The following is a 15048-nucleotide window of genomic DNA, read 5'->3' on the forward strand; positions in this document are numbered from 1 at the left end:
CCACACTCCTTGGCAGCAAATTCCACTGTCGAACAGCTCTTACTGTCAGGAAGTTCTTCCTAATGTTTAGGTGGAATCTTCTTTCTTGTAGTTTGGATCCATTGCTCCGTGTCCGCTTCTCTGGAGCAGCAGAAAACAACCTTTCTCCCTCCTCTATGTGACATCCTTTTATATATTTGAATATGGCTATCATCTCACCCCTTAACCTCCTCTTCTCCAGGCTAAACATGCCCAGCTCCCTTAGCCATTCCTCATAAGGCATCGTTTCCAGGCCTTTGGCCATTTTGGTTGCCCTCCTCTGGACACGTTCCAGTTTGTCAGTGTCCTTCTTGAACTGTGGTGCCCAGAACTGGACACGGTACTCCAGGTGAGGTCTGACCAGAGCAGAATACAGTGGCACTATTACTTCCCTTGATCTAGATGCTATACTCCTATTGATGAGGCCCAGAATTGCATTGGCTTTTTTAGCTGCCGCGTCACACTGTTGACTCATGTCAAGTTTGTGGTCAACCACAGAGGTTCCCTGTAATGCAGTTTGAGGAAGCTCTTTTCTAGGAGATAATACATGTTGTTTTTCTGTCACTTCAGGCCCACTTCCACTGGACGTGCTGAGAATATTACTTCTGCTGCTGCTGCTACTACTAATAATAATAATAATTTACACACCCTTCTCCCTAAGGTCACAGGGAGAGGTACAGCCATTTTAAATGCAGCACTGAAAACAATTTAAAACAACTTACAATCACAAAAATAGTGTAGGACCCCAGGTGTCAAAGGTCATGGCGAAGTGGTGAATATTTAGTATTCACCAAAAACTTTATAGGGAGGTTGCCAGATGCACCCTTGTGGGGATAGAGTTCCACGGCTTAGGGGCTGCTGGGGGTGCCCTCTCACAGGCCACCTCCCTTCCCCCAGCTGTTGTGGATGGCAGAACTACTAAAAGGGCCGCCTCCGCTGAGCCAAACACCCAAGAGGGTCTGTAGGGAAGGAAGCAGTCTTTGCAATATTTGGACCTGAGTCATTTAGAGCTTTAAATTCTCACGTGAGCACCCTGAACTGAGCCCAGAGACAAACTTGACAACCAGCGCAGTTCTTTTGAAATGGGTATTATGTGAGATCTAAACAGAACTCCAGCCATTTTGAAACCATTAATGGCATTTTGAAAAATTAGAAATTTTGAAGTAGTCTTCAAGGCTAGCTCCATGGAGAGTACATTGCAATAATCCAATCTAGAAGTGTCTAGAGCAGTGGCTCTCAAACTTTTTTCTCTGGGGCTCACTTTCAGGATAGAAATTTTCTCACGCTAGGCCACTTTTTTTTAATCCATAAGTAATACATTGGAAAAGAAAAAGAAACATCCGCTAGCAGTCCTTGAGTTATAACATAGAACACACTTTGTAATATGATCATGGAAATCCAGAACGTATAAAACAATGCAGCTACATAAGAACACGAATCACTCCCAAAATATAATTATAAACAAGCCTCTTTCATATGAAAGTATGTATACAAACGCAATGAGAGGCGTGAGCTTGCAGTATCACTTTATGCTCTTGCTCTCATTTTGAAACGATACCTATCCACATTCTGCAAATAAATAAAAAAATATTTTGATGCTATATTATACCATGCTAAACTGAAATGTTTAAATTTCCCTTTGATTGTCCTTGAACCTTCCAACCACACTTGCCATCCTGTCCTGTCACACCCTATACTTGAAGAGTTCAACTTCTCCCACATCCTTATTCAAGAGATTGACTCAAATGCAGCTTTCAGATCAATGAAAGCTGTGTGTAGCACACCACCTGGTTTCCTAACATACTTATCTATAAAATGGGCTACTACATGGTCTATAGTGGATCTGCCTTGTCTAAATCCTGCTTGCTGTTCGGCAAGAATAGCTTCATCAGTTATCCAATCAACTAGCTTATTGTGAAGATGCTTTGCACATAATTTGCTAATTACAGGTAGCTTCAGGGAATTACCCAGCCTGCCACAGCCTTTGAGAACCACTACTAAGAGCATGGAGTCCAGGGGCCAAGTCACTTCTGTCCCAAAGGGGGCATAGCTGGCAAACCAGCTGTATCTGGACAAAGACCTGATTCTCCAGTGTCAGGGTTGGACCCAGGAGTTACCCCCAAGCTGCAAACCTGCTCCTTATATGAGAGGCCGACCCTGTCCAGAACCCACCATCTCTGCACCACCCCGCCTGTAGTTTTCGACACACCAAAATCTTAATTAACCTCTGGCACAGATGACAACCTGCTGCATCACGTGCAGATGCTTTGAGAGTGATGGGAATGTTGTAAGGTGACTTTCCCCTGCTTGTTTACTTTTCCTTCCTAGATGTAAACTCATTCCAGCAAACCACAAAATGGATTGATGACGTCAGAACGGAAAGAGGTAGCGACGTCATCATAATGCTAGTAGGGAACAAAACAGATCTAGCAGATAAGAGGTAAGGCAGCTCATTCCTTGCCGTTGTGGCCAATCCGACCGGCTTTTATATTGAGAGAGTCTGTGCTGTGCGACAGTATAGGGTGGTGTATGATTTGGCCCTTGGGCTGTATGCAGCTCCACAGGTATAGGGCTGTAATTGGAGGCCTGAGGAGCTGAAGCCTGGAAAATATGGAAATCATCGCATCAGTGCATCTTGAACTCATATGCTCCTTCGCCAACCCAGTATTAGGATGTTCAGATGGTCAGTTTGCAAAAGGAGAAAAGTAATGGAGCAGTAGAGATGATCTCAAGAGAAACATATGGTATTAAGAGGTTAACTCATGATGATTCATGTACCGCTTACAGCCAAAAAGAGGTGTGAGATATGAATTGACAGTTCCAAGGAGCGCTCTTGAAGAGGGCAAACCTCCTCCAGAGAGTTAGGAAGATTCCTAGAGAAGTGATTCATCTTTTCAGTCACCAAAATGAGACCCCAAACTTCCTGCTCCCCTTAAAATACATTTGCTCTTTCTCCCTTGTTCTCTCAGAGTGGTCTGGTGTCACTCCCAGTCTTCCTCCAAACACCCACCTCTTCACTGAAGTTTTTGGTTTAGACCACCAAGTCCTCAGCCCTTCCTGAAATATGCGTCCCTTGTTAACTGTGTAAAAATCTGCAAAGTATTCAATCCTTGAGCTATTGAGGGCACAGGGGGATGTCTCCCTTGTTGGGTTACTTTTTAAGTGCATTGACAGTGCTATAAAAATGGAGGTCTTCCTTGTTCATGTTAATGTCTTGGACCACCTAGAATGTGGAAGCTGGTAGCGGTTCTGTAAATGCTTTTGGGGATGGAGGCGGCTGCAGGATGGGTGGGCAGTCAAGATTGCAGGTGCATGTAATGTCCTGTTGGTCAACGTGTTCCCTCTTTCTCCAGGCAAGTATCTATTGAAGAAGGGGAGAGGAAAGCCAAAGAGCTGAATGTAATGTTTATTGAAACTAGCGCAAAGGCAGGATACAATGTAAAACAGGTAAGTGGTGGGGAGGCAGCACCCCAAATTTGGGGGAGTGGAGTATATTCTTGGAGTAAAGGAGTAAAGTCATGTTTTCAGCTCGAATAACTGCAGTCACGTTAGAAAACTTGAGATCAGTTTGCAGAACTTTCCCCGCTTTCATCAGAATGCTGTTTTGGATTCATTAGTTGTTGGATTGCTTTGTCAAGTAGTCAGTCGTTCCACAGTAACACAGTCAAACAACTATTTCCCCCAGTGTGCTCAACTATGCCAGGATTAGGTCCACCCAAATTCTTGTATGCTGAAAGAATTTTATGAACCGGCCCTTAGCATAGACTATTGGCTGGGAATGGGGTGGGGTTAAGAGTGGCAGATAAACTTAACAGGTAAAATAAAACTGAATACAGTGGTACCTTGGTTCTCAAACTTAATCCATCCCAGACATCCATTCCAAAACCAAAGCGTTCCAAAACCAAGGTGCGCTTTCCCATAGAAAGTAATGCAAATTGGATGATTCCATTCCAGACCTTTAAAAACAACACCTAAAACAGCAATTTAACATGAATTTTGCTATCTAACGAGACCATTGATCCATAAAATGAAAGCAAAAAAAATGTACTGCAGTCACACAATCAATCAGTAGCTGAACTGGCTTACACACACACACATACACACACAGCCGCAGAAACAAAAATGCAAAACAAATAGCAAAAACAGACAGACCTCAGCGTAACACTCAAAACAGATCATGTTCGGCTTCTGAAAAAAGTTTGCAAACCGGAACACTTACTCCTGGGTTTGCAGTGTTTGGGTTCCAAGTTGCTTGAGTACCAAGGCGTTTGAGAACCAAGGTACCACTGTACACAATTCTTCTGGAGTTTTGGTAGGTGTATGTGCTGGGCTGGGTGTGCTTGCATGCCTTGTGTCCCCTTGGGATGGAACCTGACTTCCCAGGGGTTTATTGGTTTAAAGATCTCACAGTTGCCAAGAAAGAGTTGCAAGCCTACCCCCTATACCTGCTGCAAGTCTTGGAGAAACCTGGGTTGGGAGATCCGTTGAAAAGCTGGGGAGGCAGGGATCCTGATCTTTTTGATATTGACAAAGGATGCAACACTAAATGATGTTCGGGTTCATGTTGAAAGATGAGGCTGCACCTCCGTCCTGCTACAGCGGCATTGCTTTGTGCTGCATAGAAATCCGTAGCCCACGGAGACAAATAAAATAGGCACTAAACATTAGGAAAGGAACACTGGAGTGTGAAGACCGCGAATTCCTTATGCAGCTTTCTGGCTTTTTGTAACGTTTCCCTAATTGGATTTACTCTTGCATGCTCCGACTGGTAAATCCACTTTGACTTGACTTGCTTGCCAATTCCCTGTCTTTAGTTTGGTAATTTTGGTAGACAACCTTGCTCAGGGCATAATTTTGTTCCCAGCTTAAATATAAAGAAGTGATTACTGTATTTTAAAACGCCTGTTGTCAGCAGCTGGATTTAAATGCAGTAATCCAATTGGTTTCTGTCAAGTGACTCTGTTTTTAGAAAAGACTTCCTAAAGAAAAAAGTATGGTCTTTAAATACTGCAAAGGGGAGCCCTCTAGCACAGTCAGCAGGAGAAAGGAGCTAGGGGTAATATAATCACTTAAACACACCGCCAGGGCCTTGGAGTCCTTTGTTCAGGCACGCAGCGGAAGCTGTGACGTTGAGATGAGCATAGGAAGATGCAGACCAAGGTGTGTTCAGGCCTTTTCAGTATTCCCCACCACCCTTGGATTACTCAGTATGATTAACCATGGTGAACAGAGGACCCACTGGTTTTCCCCAGAGCAAGAATAATCCCATGAAATGGAATATTGGGCCAAACCTGAGAGCGCAGATTGAGATGCCACACGCCATTAACCAGAGTAGAAGCTGCGCATGGAAAGAACTTGGGGGTGAAAGATTTGGGAGGTGGTTTGCTGCTTTCAAACATTGTTCTTTTGATGGCCTCTTTGAGAATGAGAGGTCGAAGCTTTCTCATCTTGTTTTTTGAAAACTGAGATTTGACGGATGGGTGTCGCCCAGGAAGCTCTGTGCTGCCCACCCCCGGTTATGTGTGTCTGTATTAGCATTGCCCTGAAATGCCCAGTTACTTGCATCTTGAGGGGACAACTTGACTTTTAGAGCAACTTCCTGGTTAAACAAAATTGTCTTGAATTCACTGATGAGCAGTTGCCCACCTCTCCCGTTGAGAAAGAGGTGTACCTAAGTTTCATCATGATGGTATGTGCTAGGCACCTCTTTTTGCCTGGATGCAAAAAAGAGACCGTATTTTTCGCTCCATAAGACGCACCTAGTTTTTAGAGGAGGAAAACAAGAAGAAAAAAAATTATGCGCAGAGCATGTAAGCGGCTCTCCCTTTTCTTGCTTTAAAGCAAGCAAAGTGAGAGCCGCTTACATGGCTTCTGTCCCGCTTTGCGCAGCTTTCACTTTGCTTGCCCATCCCTCCTCCCACCTCGCTGTAAAGTGCGGCGACGTCGGAGCAAGAAGAGGAGGAGGAGACACTGGGACAGGGGCTTTCTTTGCTTTACAGCGAGGCGGGAGGAGGAATGGGCAAACAAAGTGAGAGCTGCGCAGAGTGTGTCAGCGGCTCTTGCTCTGCTGGCTTCACAGCTAGCGATGGACGGGAGCCATGGCTCCGGCTGCAGAGGCATCCCTCAGCTTGCGACTGCAGCAGCAGCCGAGGGATCCCTCTGCTGTCCAGTGCATTCGCTCCATAAGACGCACAGACATTTCCACTTACTTTTTAGGAGGAAAAACGTGTGTCTTATGGAGCGAAAAATCCAGTAAGTTGTGGGGGAGACATGCATGACTTTATTTTGCCCTGTGCAGAATCACAGGTCTGTGGCCTTGGGAGTCTTTGAGCACAGGACCATTGCAACAGATGCCTCCCTCCTGAAATGGTTGTTGTATTTCTGATTTACTCCTTCTGTTTCTTCTGCCCTAACCCCCTCACCCTTTCTAGCTTTTCCGACGTGTGGCTGCTGCCTTGCCTGGGATGGAAAGCACGCAGGACAAAAGCAGAGAAGACAGTATCCTTTTCAGCCCAGCCTTTGCAGCCCGTGGATTAAGTGGGAGAGTGGGTGCCGAGGTCCGTGGGATTGAGGAAAGCATAGCTTTCTGAATTGGGGAATAGCAAGTACAAAAAGAGAGCTCTTCAAAAGAGACTCGAGGTGGGGATTATCAGAAGCTTGGGTTGAGCATTTTAACTTGGAATTGCAGTGCACAATATGCAGGTGTGCCCACTGAAAACGACCCCTGCCAGGTAGCTGAAGCAATTGAGGTAAGCCCCAAGTCCCCCAAACCAGAGTTCATGAGTCAGTTTGCTTTGCAGGGAAATTGCCACTTGACCTCAAACCCAGTGATTGGGTCGACTAGGCTGTACGGTGTGAAGGAAAGTCCATTAGTTCAGATGTCAATCACAGGTGGCTGGGGGGGAAAGTATAAGAAAACCCGCTTCCTGGTCCCAGTGAGACCCTGATGAAGGTTGTTGGCATCCGTCTGTCTCTAGAGACTATGGAGTGGACAATGGGGTGAAGTCAAACTGTAGAATCACAGCGCCTGCTGTGGCTGCAGAGACCAGTAATTCGTAATTGCTGAGTCCCATGTTTTTGCTGCTTTGGTAGCATAGAAGTGACCCTCCCCAGGATGCAAGCCTTGGCAGTGTATGTGGAGGTCCTGGGCTGCCCAGATGACATCCCCCCCCCCCCCCCGTTGAGATGGTACAAAGGAAAGCAGATGCCATCTTAGGGACTGAACTCCAGATTTGTGTAGGATTTACCCGAAGATGTCCCACAAGGCAGCGAATATAGCTTTTTTTCTGACAAGGATAGCAGAACAGAAAAGGCATGATAACCCTTCATGAATTTATTCGCTCAAAAACCCTAGTGACGTTGTCGTTATTGCCCAATAGGTTAATGTCAGACATCAACTTTAGTGGACAGAGTTCAGTCTTCTAAAGTCAGGCGAGATCAGAGTGCACTTGTAACTGTGCCTCTTCTAGAATGTAGGTGGCAGCGGATTTCTGAATGGGCTAAGGAGAACTTTGGTCAGAGGCACTTCGCTTGTCATTCCTCTGCCCTGGCTATTGATAGCCAGTTTAATCACCTTCCAGCCCTTCCGAATTGTTAGTTCTAGTCATGGTTGTGTGAATTGTTTGTTCTGATCAGACTGATAAAGGAGGCATTTATGACATGGTGGGTTAACACGACATGCAGTGCTGGAAGACAAAGGTTCAAAGGTCCTTGGCTTTTATTGCCACATGTGTGTCATAGTACCCACAGCATACAAAGCTTTTTAGCTTGTTTTCCCCTTAATTAGATGTGTCCCCCCCTGCAAAAAGGCTGCAAAAAGCCTCCCAGGTCAAACTTACAAAGATCAGTAATAATGTAGATTCTGTCCTCAGGCTTGCACTCTAAAACACACAACACAGAAGGAAAAGATGTTGGGGAGGGAGGAGAAAACAGAGCAAACCTTAATTTGGAATATTTAATGTGATTTGATTGGATTGTTAAAATGGAAAATTTAATAAAAAAATATTAAAAAAAGAAAGAAAACAGAGCAAACCGGAAGGCTAATTCTCAGTCACAGAGCACGCACAATCACACTTGAGAGAGATATCCAGGCTTTCAGAGCTTCAGGAGATGGGTGATGCTTCTTTCTGTGAAACCTCAAGGAATCAACACTTACTGAAAATCAATGGAAGCTTCATTCCTCCTCAGTGTTGATGGTTACAAGCAAAAGGACAACCTTTTCAGACCCTGTGGCTTTCCCAAGCAGACTCCGCAACCATCACAAACTTCACCAGGCATTCCAATGGTTTGGAAATCAGTTGCCAGCACTCACTGTAGTTTAAATTTCTATACCACCCTTCATCTGAGGATCATAGGGCAGCTTGCAGTATTATACAGCGGTACCTCGGTTTTCGAGCATCTTGGAAGCCTAACGTTTCAGTTTTCGATCGCCGAAAACCTGGAAGCAATAGTTTCTGTTTTCGAATGCGGCTTGGAAGTCAAACGGCTTCTGCTGCGTTTTTCCCCCTTTCAATTTTCTCCATTGTCTTTGTAGACTGCCCTTTGTGCCTCGGTTGTCGAACGTTTCAGAAGTCGAACGGTCTTCTGGAACGGATTACGTTTGACAACCGAGGTACCACTGTAGTTGCAGGTGGAGCTGCAGATTTCACCCAGTGGGGAATTAATGTTTCATGCAGGAAGGGGTTGCAGGGACTGCAATGCCAGAGACTCTGGAAGGGCTTATTCCATAGGAGTGAGGGCTACCAAAAAGAGAACGCTATCTGTGTGGAGAACTTTGAAGTGGGGGGTGAGCCACATGTCCTTCCTTGAATGTTTGGGCATTTAATGAGACTTGAGGGGAGACTGTTAGAGCCTGGAAGGCTGTCTTCCTCTTTCTGCTCTTGTTTCCCTTAACTCCTTTCCCCCAACAGTGATCGACATCAAACTTGAAAAGCCTCAGGAGCAGCCAGTCAGTGAAGGTGGCTGTTCGTGCTAATACAGTGTATTGCTTTTCTCTTACCTTTCTCCAGACCATCACTGCTTCTTCCTCTCCTCCCCCCCACCCCCTTTCCCCTCCCCAGACTCATTGGCAGCAATGTGACTATTGGCTTGCCCACCTCCACCCCCCACCCCACCCCCCCATCCGTAACGTAGCCGCGGTTCATCATTGCTGCTTGTCTCGTGAAGATGATCTGTTAGCTTCACAAGCACAAAAGAAAAGTCGGTGTCTTCGTTATTTATAAGGAAGTTTCCAAAACGAGCCAAAACGATCCTAGCGTATTTCAGTGATTCTTTTGAAAACAGCAGTCCCGCCAGAAAGATAGCTACAAATTTGGTAATATTATTATTTTTTAACGTTTCAATATTGCACTTACAGAATTAGTGGAAATGGGAGTAGAGCGTTTGGATTTGGTGAAAAGGAGTGTGCAGGGTAAAAATGCATTGGCACCCAAGGCAGGCACTGTGGATCAGTCCTCGGGTGTTCAGCCTGTTCTTTTGCAAAAAAAAACAACCCTAAACTAGCCTGCTTTGCCTTTTCGGTTGAGATCCTCTGGCCATTTTTTTCCTAAACAGTAGCCTTTTTGAAATGCTAATAAGATGCTTTTTGTAAAGGGGCAAAGTTGCAAGATACTGTTCTCGGGGGTTTAGAAACCGTTCGCTCTACATAGGAGCCCCACAGAACAAATGAACCAGTTTGCAGTGCGCCTTTGGGGTTGCTGCACTAGGCTGGACTGTCTTCAGAATGAGGATGGGCGAGGCACAGAGGCTTCAAACAGGTTCTGGCACTATAGACAACTTGGTCAAGCTGTGAATCTGTCTCTCAACAGAGACACCTACGCTGCCAGCCATTTAAAGATCCAACATAAAGTTAATACGTAATGAGGGAGATGAGGAGACAGAGCAGAAGAGACTATTCCTGAGTTGGAAAGGGAGGGGGGTACTTGTAAAAGTAGATTTTAAAAGTCCCTTAGATGAAAAAGGAAGGGAACAAAAGATGGAAACAAAACTTAAAATTATGCAGACTTTTGCCTTCGTTTTTAGCATTTTTTAATTATTATTTTGGGTCTTCGGAGTCTCGTGTATCTGTTATTCCTGCGTAGTTTGGTTAAATAATTGGTTGTTTAGTATTACGTTTTAACTGGACTACAATTAACCGTGGTAACCTTCAATATTTATTTCTTTGCTTTTTTTTTACTGTCTTCAAGGGTATATTTTTTTGTGGGGGGAGGTGTTCGTTAATCTATTTAGAGCTTTGGCAACGTCACGAGATATGGCTAATCCAAGAAACACACTGGGAAGTGGGGACACACACACATTCACATGCTCACTCTAGAAGCGCACTCTCTTAATCTGTACTAGTCATTGTGAAGTTGCTGTGTAAGTTAACACAACTGTAAATACATTGTTTGTGGGAGGAGCGTTTGCGGCTGGGGAGGGGTCCAATCCAGGAAAGGCCTCTGGAGTTTCCGTTTTTCTAAGTGATCGTTTAAAATAGGGGAGGATGGGGAGAACTGGCTCTCCCTCTCTATCTTCAATGCCCCCCCTCACTTTAGGGGAGGAAGCCCCCTCCCCAAGCACCCCAGCTTCAGATGTGCACACGCAAAATCTCTCTGTTCCTGCATTGTGGAATTGGAATGGCAAATTCATCACTTTGACCTGAGTTTCCAGTAACTTTGCATATACCAGCAATGTCATCGTATGTTTCAAGGGCGGACGAAGACACCCCAATGCTTTTTAATGCAATATTGAAGAGGTGGTTTATCTTTCCTTTTCCTTTTTGGAAGTAGCATGTCCGGAATTAAAGCGTTTAAATAATGGCGACGACAGGTGGATGTGTTCTTTTCCCCCCGAAAAGAAAAACGAAAGGGAAGGAAGGCCTGGCTACTTTTCCTGTATTGTTGTATTCTATGTGTGCGAAGAGAAAAAAAAAAGAAAAAAAAACCCACAAAAAAATTAAAAACATGATCCATCTTGCTGCTTTTTAATATTGAGTTTTCCGTGGCTTGGGTTCTTAAAGCAATGAAAATGTGTACACGGGTTGGATTTTTTTAAACATGCACAGAATTTTTTGCTTCCAATAAAGTATCTAATCAAAACACTAAAATCGACAGGCCTTCGCCTCTGCTCATTTTATGCTGCTGCTCATAGCTGTCAACCGTCCCTTATTTGGCGGGAAACTCCCTTATCCCAGCGCCGTGTCCCGCTGCTGTCCCTTATTGATGATGTCCCTTAAATTTCCCGGGTTTCAAAGGAAGCAGCTCCTCTTCCTCCCTCCCTGCCGACCAGGGAGGAGGGAGGCTCCCACTGTGTTGCTTGGCTGCCCGCCCCCCTCCGGCCTCCTCTCACCAGCCTCAGCCCCCGGGAGTCCCTCCCCACCGGGACTGGCAGGAGCCTCGTGCCCTTCCGCCGCCATCCTTCTCACGGCCGCCGAACTGAGCGTCTCTGCCTGGGGCTTCCCCTCTGCCTGCCGCCACCGCTCCTGCTCCCGCTAGGCCGTACTGCGGCTGCGCCGCCGAAGGGCCCGGATTAGATGGGCAGCCTGGCGTGCCCTATGAATTGCTGAGGAGCCTTGAGGGGAGAGCGAGGGCAACCATAGAGGAAGCAGTTCAGAGAGAGGAGGCGGAAGCGCGGGCAGGTGTTCCAAGGACTAACCGTAGAGGGGGAAAGCGGAGGAAGGACCGCAAGTGCTTCTCCCATAGATTTGTAGTGGTAGACTAGCATAGATGGTCTGATCTGTGGGTTTACTTCGGGCGCTATTCCCCCCCCTTCCGCCCCGCCCTGCCTGATGGAACTGAGAGCTGCAGATGGAGCACGAGAGAAAAGATACAGAACTGCAGCAGCATCTTCATAGCTTGGACTTCGTTTTGTGCGAAAAGTGGTTGCTGCTTGAGGTTATTTAATTGCAGTGTTTCATCGGCTGGTGTCTTGAGCAGCAACCTCTGGAAACGAAGGGCTAAAAACCGGCGCTGCTCTCCAAAATTATCTGGTCCCTTTAACTTCGTATTTCGGCTGGTTGACTAAAATCCCTTACTTTGGCTGCTGATCCCTTATTTTCGAGGCTGCTGGTCCCTTATTTTCAAATCTGTAAGTTGACAGCTGTGCTGCTGCTACGGTCCCCGTCACCCAGCCTTCCTTCCTGGCCTCTAGCGTTCCTCCTTGTAGGTATAATGGTGTTAGGAGGGTGGGGAGGGCCAGTTCGGGTGGCATGTAGCTGAGGCCAATTTCTGCAGTGCCTTTCACTCTTTGGGTTTGGTGCGTTGGCCAAGCAAATGAATCTCAGACCTTTATTGGGACTGGTTGCAAAGGTGTCAGTGACCTCCCTCAAATACGGGGAAAACACTATCCCAGGGGTCAGCAAACTCTTAAAGGTGGGGGCTGGTTCACCACACCTCGGACCTTTTGATGGGCTGGACTGAATGTGCACTCTCTCCCCCAGCCCCTCCCCTCCCAGTGTTGGTGCTGACCTTTAAAGCCCTAAACAGCCTCGGCCCAGTATACCTGAAGGAGCGTCTCCACCCCCATCATCCAGCCCGGACACAGGAGTCCAAATCCGAGGGCCTTCTGGCGGTTCCCTCGCTGCGAGAAGCCAAGTTACAGGGAACCAGGCAGAGGGCCTTCTCGGTGGTGGCACCCACCCTGTGGAACGCCCTCCCATCAGATGTCAAGGAAATAAACAACTATCTGACTTTTAGAAGACATCTGAAGGCAGCCCTGTTTAGGGAAGCTTTTAATGTTTAATAGACTATTACTAAACAACTAAACAACAACAATTTTAATATTCTGTTGAAAGCCGCCCAGAGTGGCTGGGGAAACTCAACTAGATGGGTGGGGTATAAATAATAAATTATTATTAAAAAGGTAAAGGTACCCCTGCCCGTACGGGCCAGTCTTGCCAGACTCTAGGGTTGTGCGCCCATCTCACTCAAGAGGCCGAGGGCCAGTGCTGTCCGGAGACACTTCCGGGTCACGTGGCCAGCGTGACATCGCTGCTCTGGCGAGCCAGAGCCGCACACGGAAACACCGTTTACCTTCCCGCTAGTAAGCGGTCCCTATTTATCTACTTGCACCCGGGGGTGCTTTCGAACTGCTAGGTTGGCAGGCGCTGGGACCGAACGACAGGAGCGCACCCCGCCGCAGGGATTCGAACCGCCGACCTTTCGATCGGCAAGTCCTAGGTGCTGAGGCTTTAACCCACAGCGCCACCTGCGTCCCAATAAATTATTATTATCATCATTAAATTAATTTCCTACCTCCGCTGCCACTCTGCCTTCGGTTGGGGGCCAGCTGTGGTGGTGGCGCCTCCCCTTTCCGGGCCAGCTTTCCCAAGTGCCCATCACGAGGCCAGCAGGTGTGCCAAGCTCCAGCCGAAGCCCCGTGACGCCATCACTATCATGCCAGTCACGATGCCCACAGCGTGGCCATGGACGGAGAGGCCGGCCGTCGGGTGGGTAGCGAGGCTTTGGATAGGCTGGCTGTTGGCACCAATGAAAGCCCAGCTCGCTTCCTCTGCAGGGCAGGGAGAAGCCAGGAGGAGGCGCCATCGCGGGGTGTGTGGGATGGCGCCCCCCCCCCAATTGCAAAAAAAATATTGCACAGCCCGATCACGCTAATCCAAGCGGCGATCCCAGGACTGTCAACAAGCCAGTCCAGAGGGCAATTGGGCCCGATCCGGCCCGCGGGCCTTAGTTTGCCAACCCCTGCCCTATCCAGTTCATAGGGAGACGGGGAGCTTTTGCCAGTGGGAGCCTGGGTTGTGTGTGTTCTGTTCCAGGAGAAAGGAGGATTTCCGGTAACCCCAAACAACCCAAGGCCGCCTCTCTGCTTTCCATCGCCACCTCTCTTCCCCAGGGAGCAGAATTCCCAAAGAGTCCAAATGCATTTGGGTGGAAATGGAACTTAAGGCCGGTAAGGTTTGTATTGAACATGGCTCCACAGCTAAGGAGAATTTGCCTTGTGCGTGATGGAATTTTCTCACTGATTCAACCTTGGGAAGGCCTTTCTGGAAGCAAGAGCCGTTTGACAGCGGAATGGTCTCCCTCGGAAGGTGGTGGAGGTTTTCAAGCAGAGGTATGGAGGGTCCTCCGTCAGGAATTCTTGAGCTGCGATTCCTGCATTGCAGGGGGTTAGACTAGATGGCCTCTGAGGTCCCTTCCAACAATTCTATGGTTCTATCTCTCTCTTATATGCCTGTTGTCTTTGTCCATGGAGTTTCTTTGGCAGGGATACTGGAGTGGCTTGCCAGTTCCTGCTCCAGGTGGATCACGTTTGGTCAAAACTCTCCACTATGAGCTGTCCGTCTTGGGTGGCCCTGCATGGCATAGCTCATAGCTTCTCTGAGTTATTCAAGCCCCTTCGCCACGGCAAGGCAGTGATCCATGAAGACAGGAGTGCCTGGCGTGCTCTGGTCCATGGGGTCACGAAGAGTCGGACACCACTAAACAACAACATCTCTCTCTTCTCATCCTTTGGTGCCCTCTAAATCTGGAACAGATTTTGGGATGGCACCAGGTGTGTGGTGCACGAGAACAGAAATTCCAGCTGCACTAGCAGGAATCCTTTTGCTGGCTTTCGATAATGCAGCTGGGTGGTTGAACGTGGCCCTGAATTGTGATTTGTACCATATATGGATACAGAACTTGTAGGGACCGTGCCTGGGTTTTGGATATAGATGCTGTTGAGTCACTTTTGTGTAAAAAATGACTAAGAAGTACAACAATAACAGCAATCTAAAACATACTCCGTGTGTTGCTACGTCAAGGACATTGCTAGATTGTATAACTGCTCTTATTGATCTGGGAGTCCAGTTTTCCAGGAGGTGCCTGAGATGCTAGATGTCTCTATAGTGCCATCTGCTGGTTGCTTGCTTGCTAGAACAACGCAAGTTCAGAGTTATCTCTGTGTTAGAGCAGCCATTCCCTTCTTGCTGTTAGGGCGAAAGCTTCCCTTATCTTGTGCTTGGTTGAAGGCATTAAAGCCTGGCCAGAAGGCAAAAGCCAGTTGGCGCTCCCAATTCTCAAGTCAGCCACCCTTGAGATGCTGTGAACTACAATT

General features: G+C 47.2%; 1 protein-coding gene across 2 annotated transcripts in view; it reads left to right on the forward strand.

The window, feature by feature from the left end:
- Positions 1-11101, forward strand: part of RAB6A (RAB6A, member RAS oncogene family) — a 57951-nt gene extending 46850 nt beyond the window's left edge. For both annotated transcript variants that reach the window (XM_028725854.2, XM_028725853.2), the window contains exons 5-8: positions 2347-2458; positions 3372-3465; positions 6450-6516; positions 8928-11101. In XM_028725854.2, coding sequence (XP_028581687.1) covers positions 2347-2458; positions 3372-3465; positions 6450-6516; positions 8928-8992 — 338 coding nt within the window. In that variant the 3' untranslated portion in view covers positions 8993-11101. The remainder of the gene's footprint in view (positions 1-2346; positions 2459-3371; positions 3466-6449; positions 6517-8927) is intronic.
- The last annotated feature ends 3947 nt before the right edge of the window (positions 11102-15048 follow it).

Source organism: Podarcis muralis, chromosome 4, assembly GCF_964188315.1.
Source record: "Podarcis muralis chromosome 4, rPodMur119.hap1.1, whole genome shotgun sequence".
In the NCBI taxonomy this organism is placed as follows: domain Eukaryota; kingdom Metazoa; phylum Chordata; class Lepidosauria; order Squamata; family Lacertidae; genus Podarcis; species Podarcis muralis.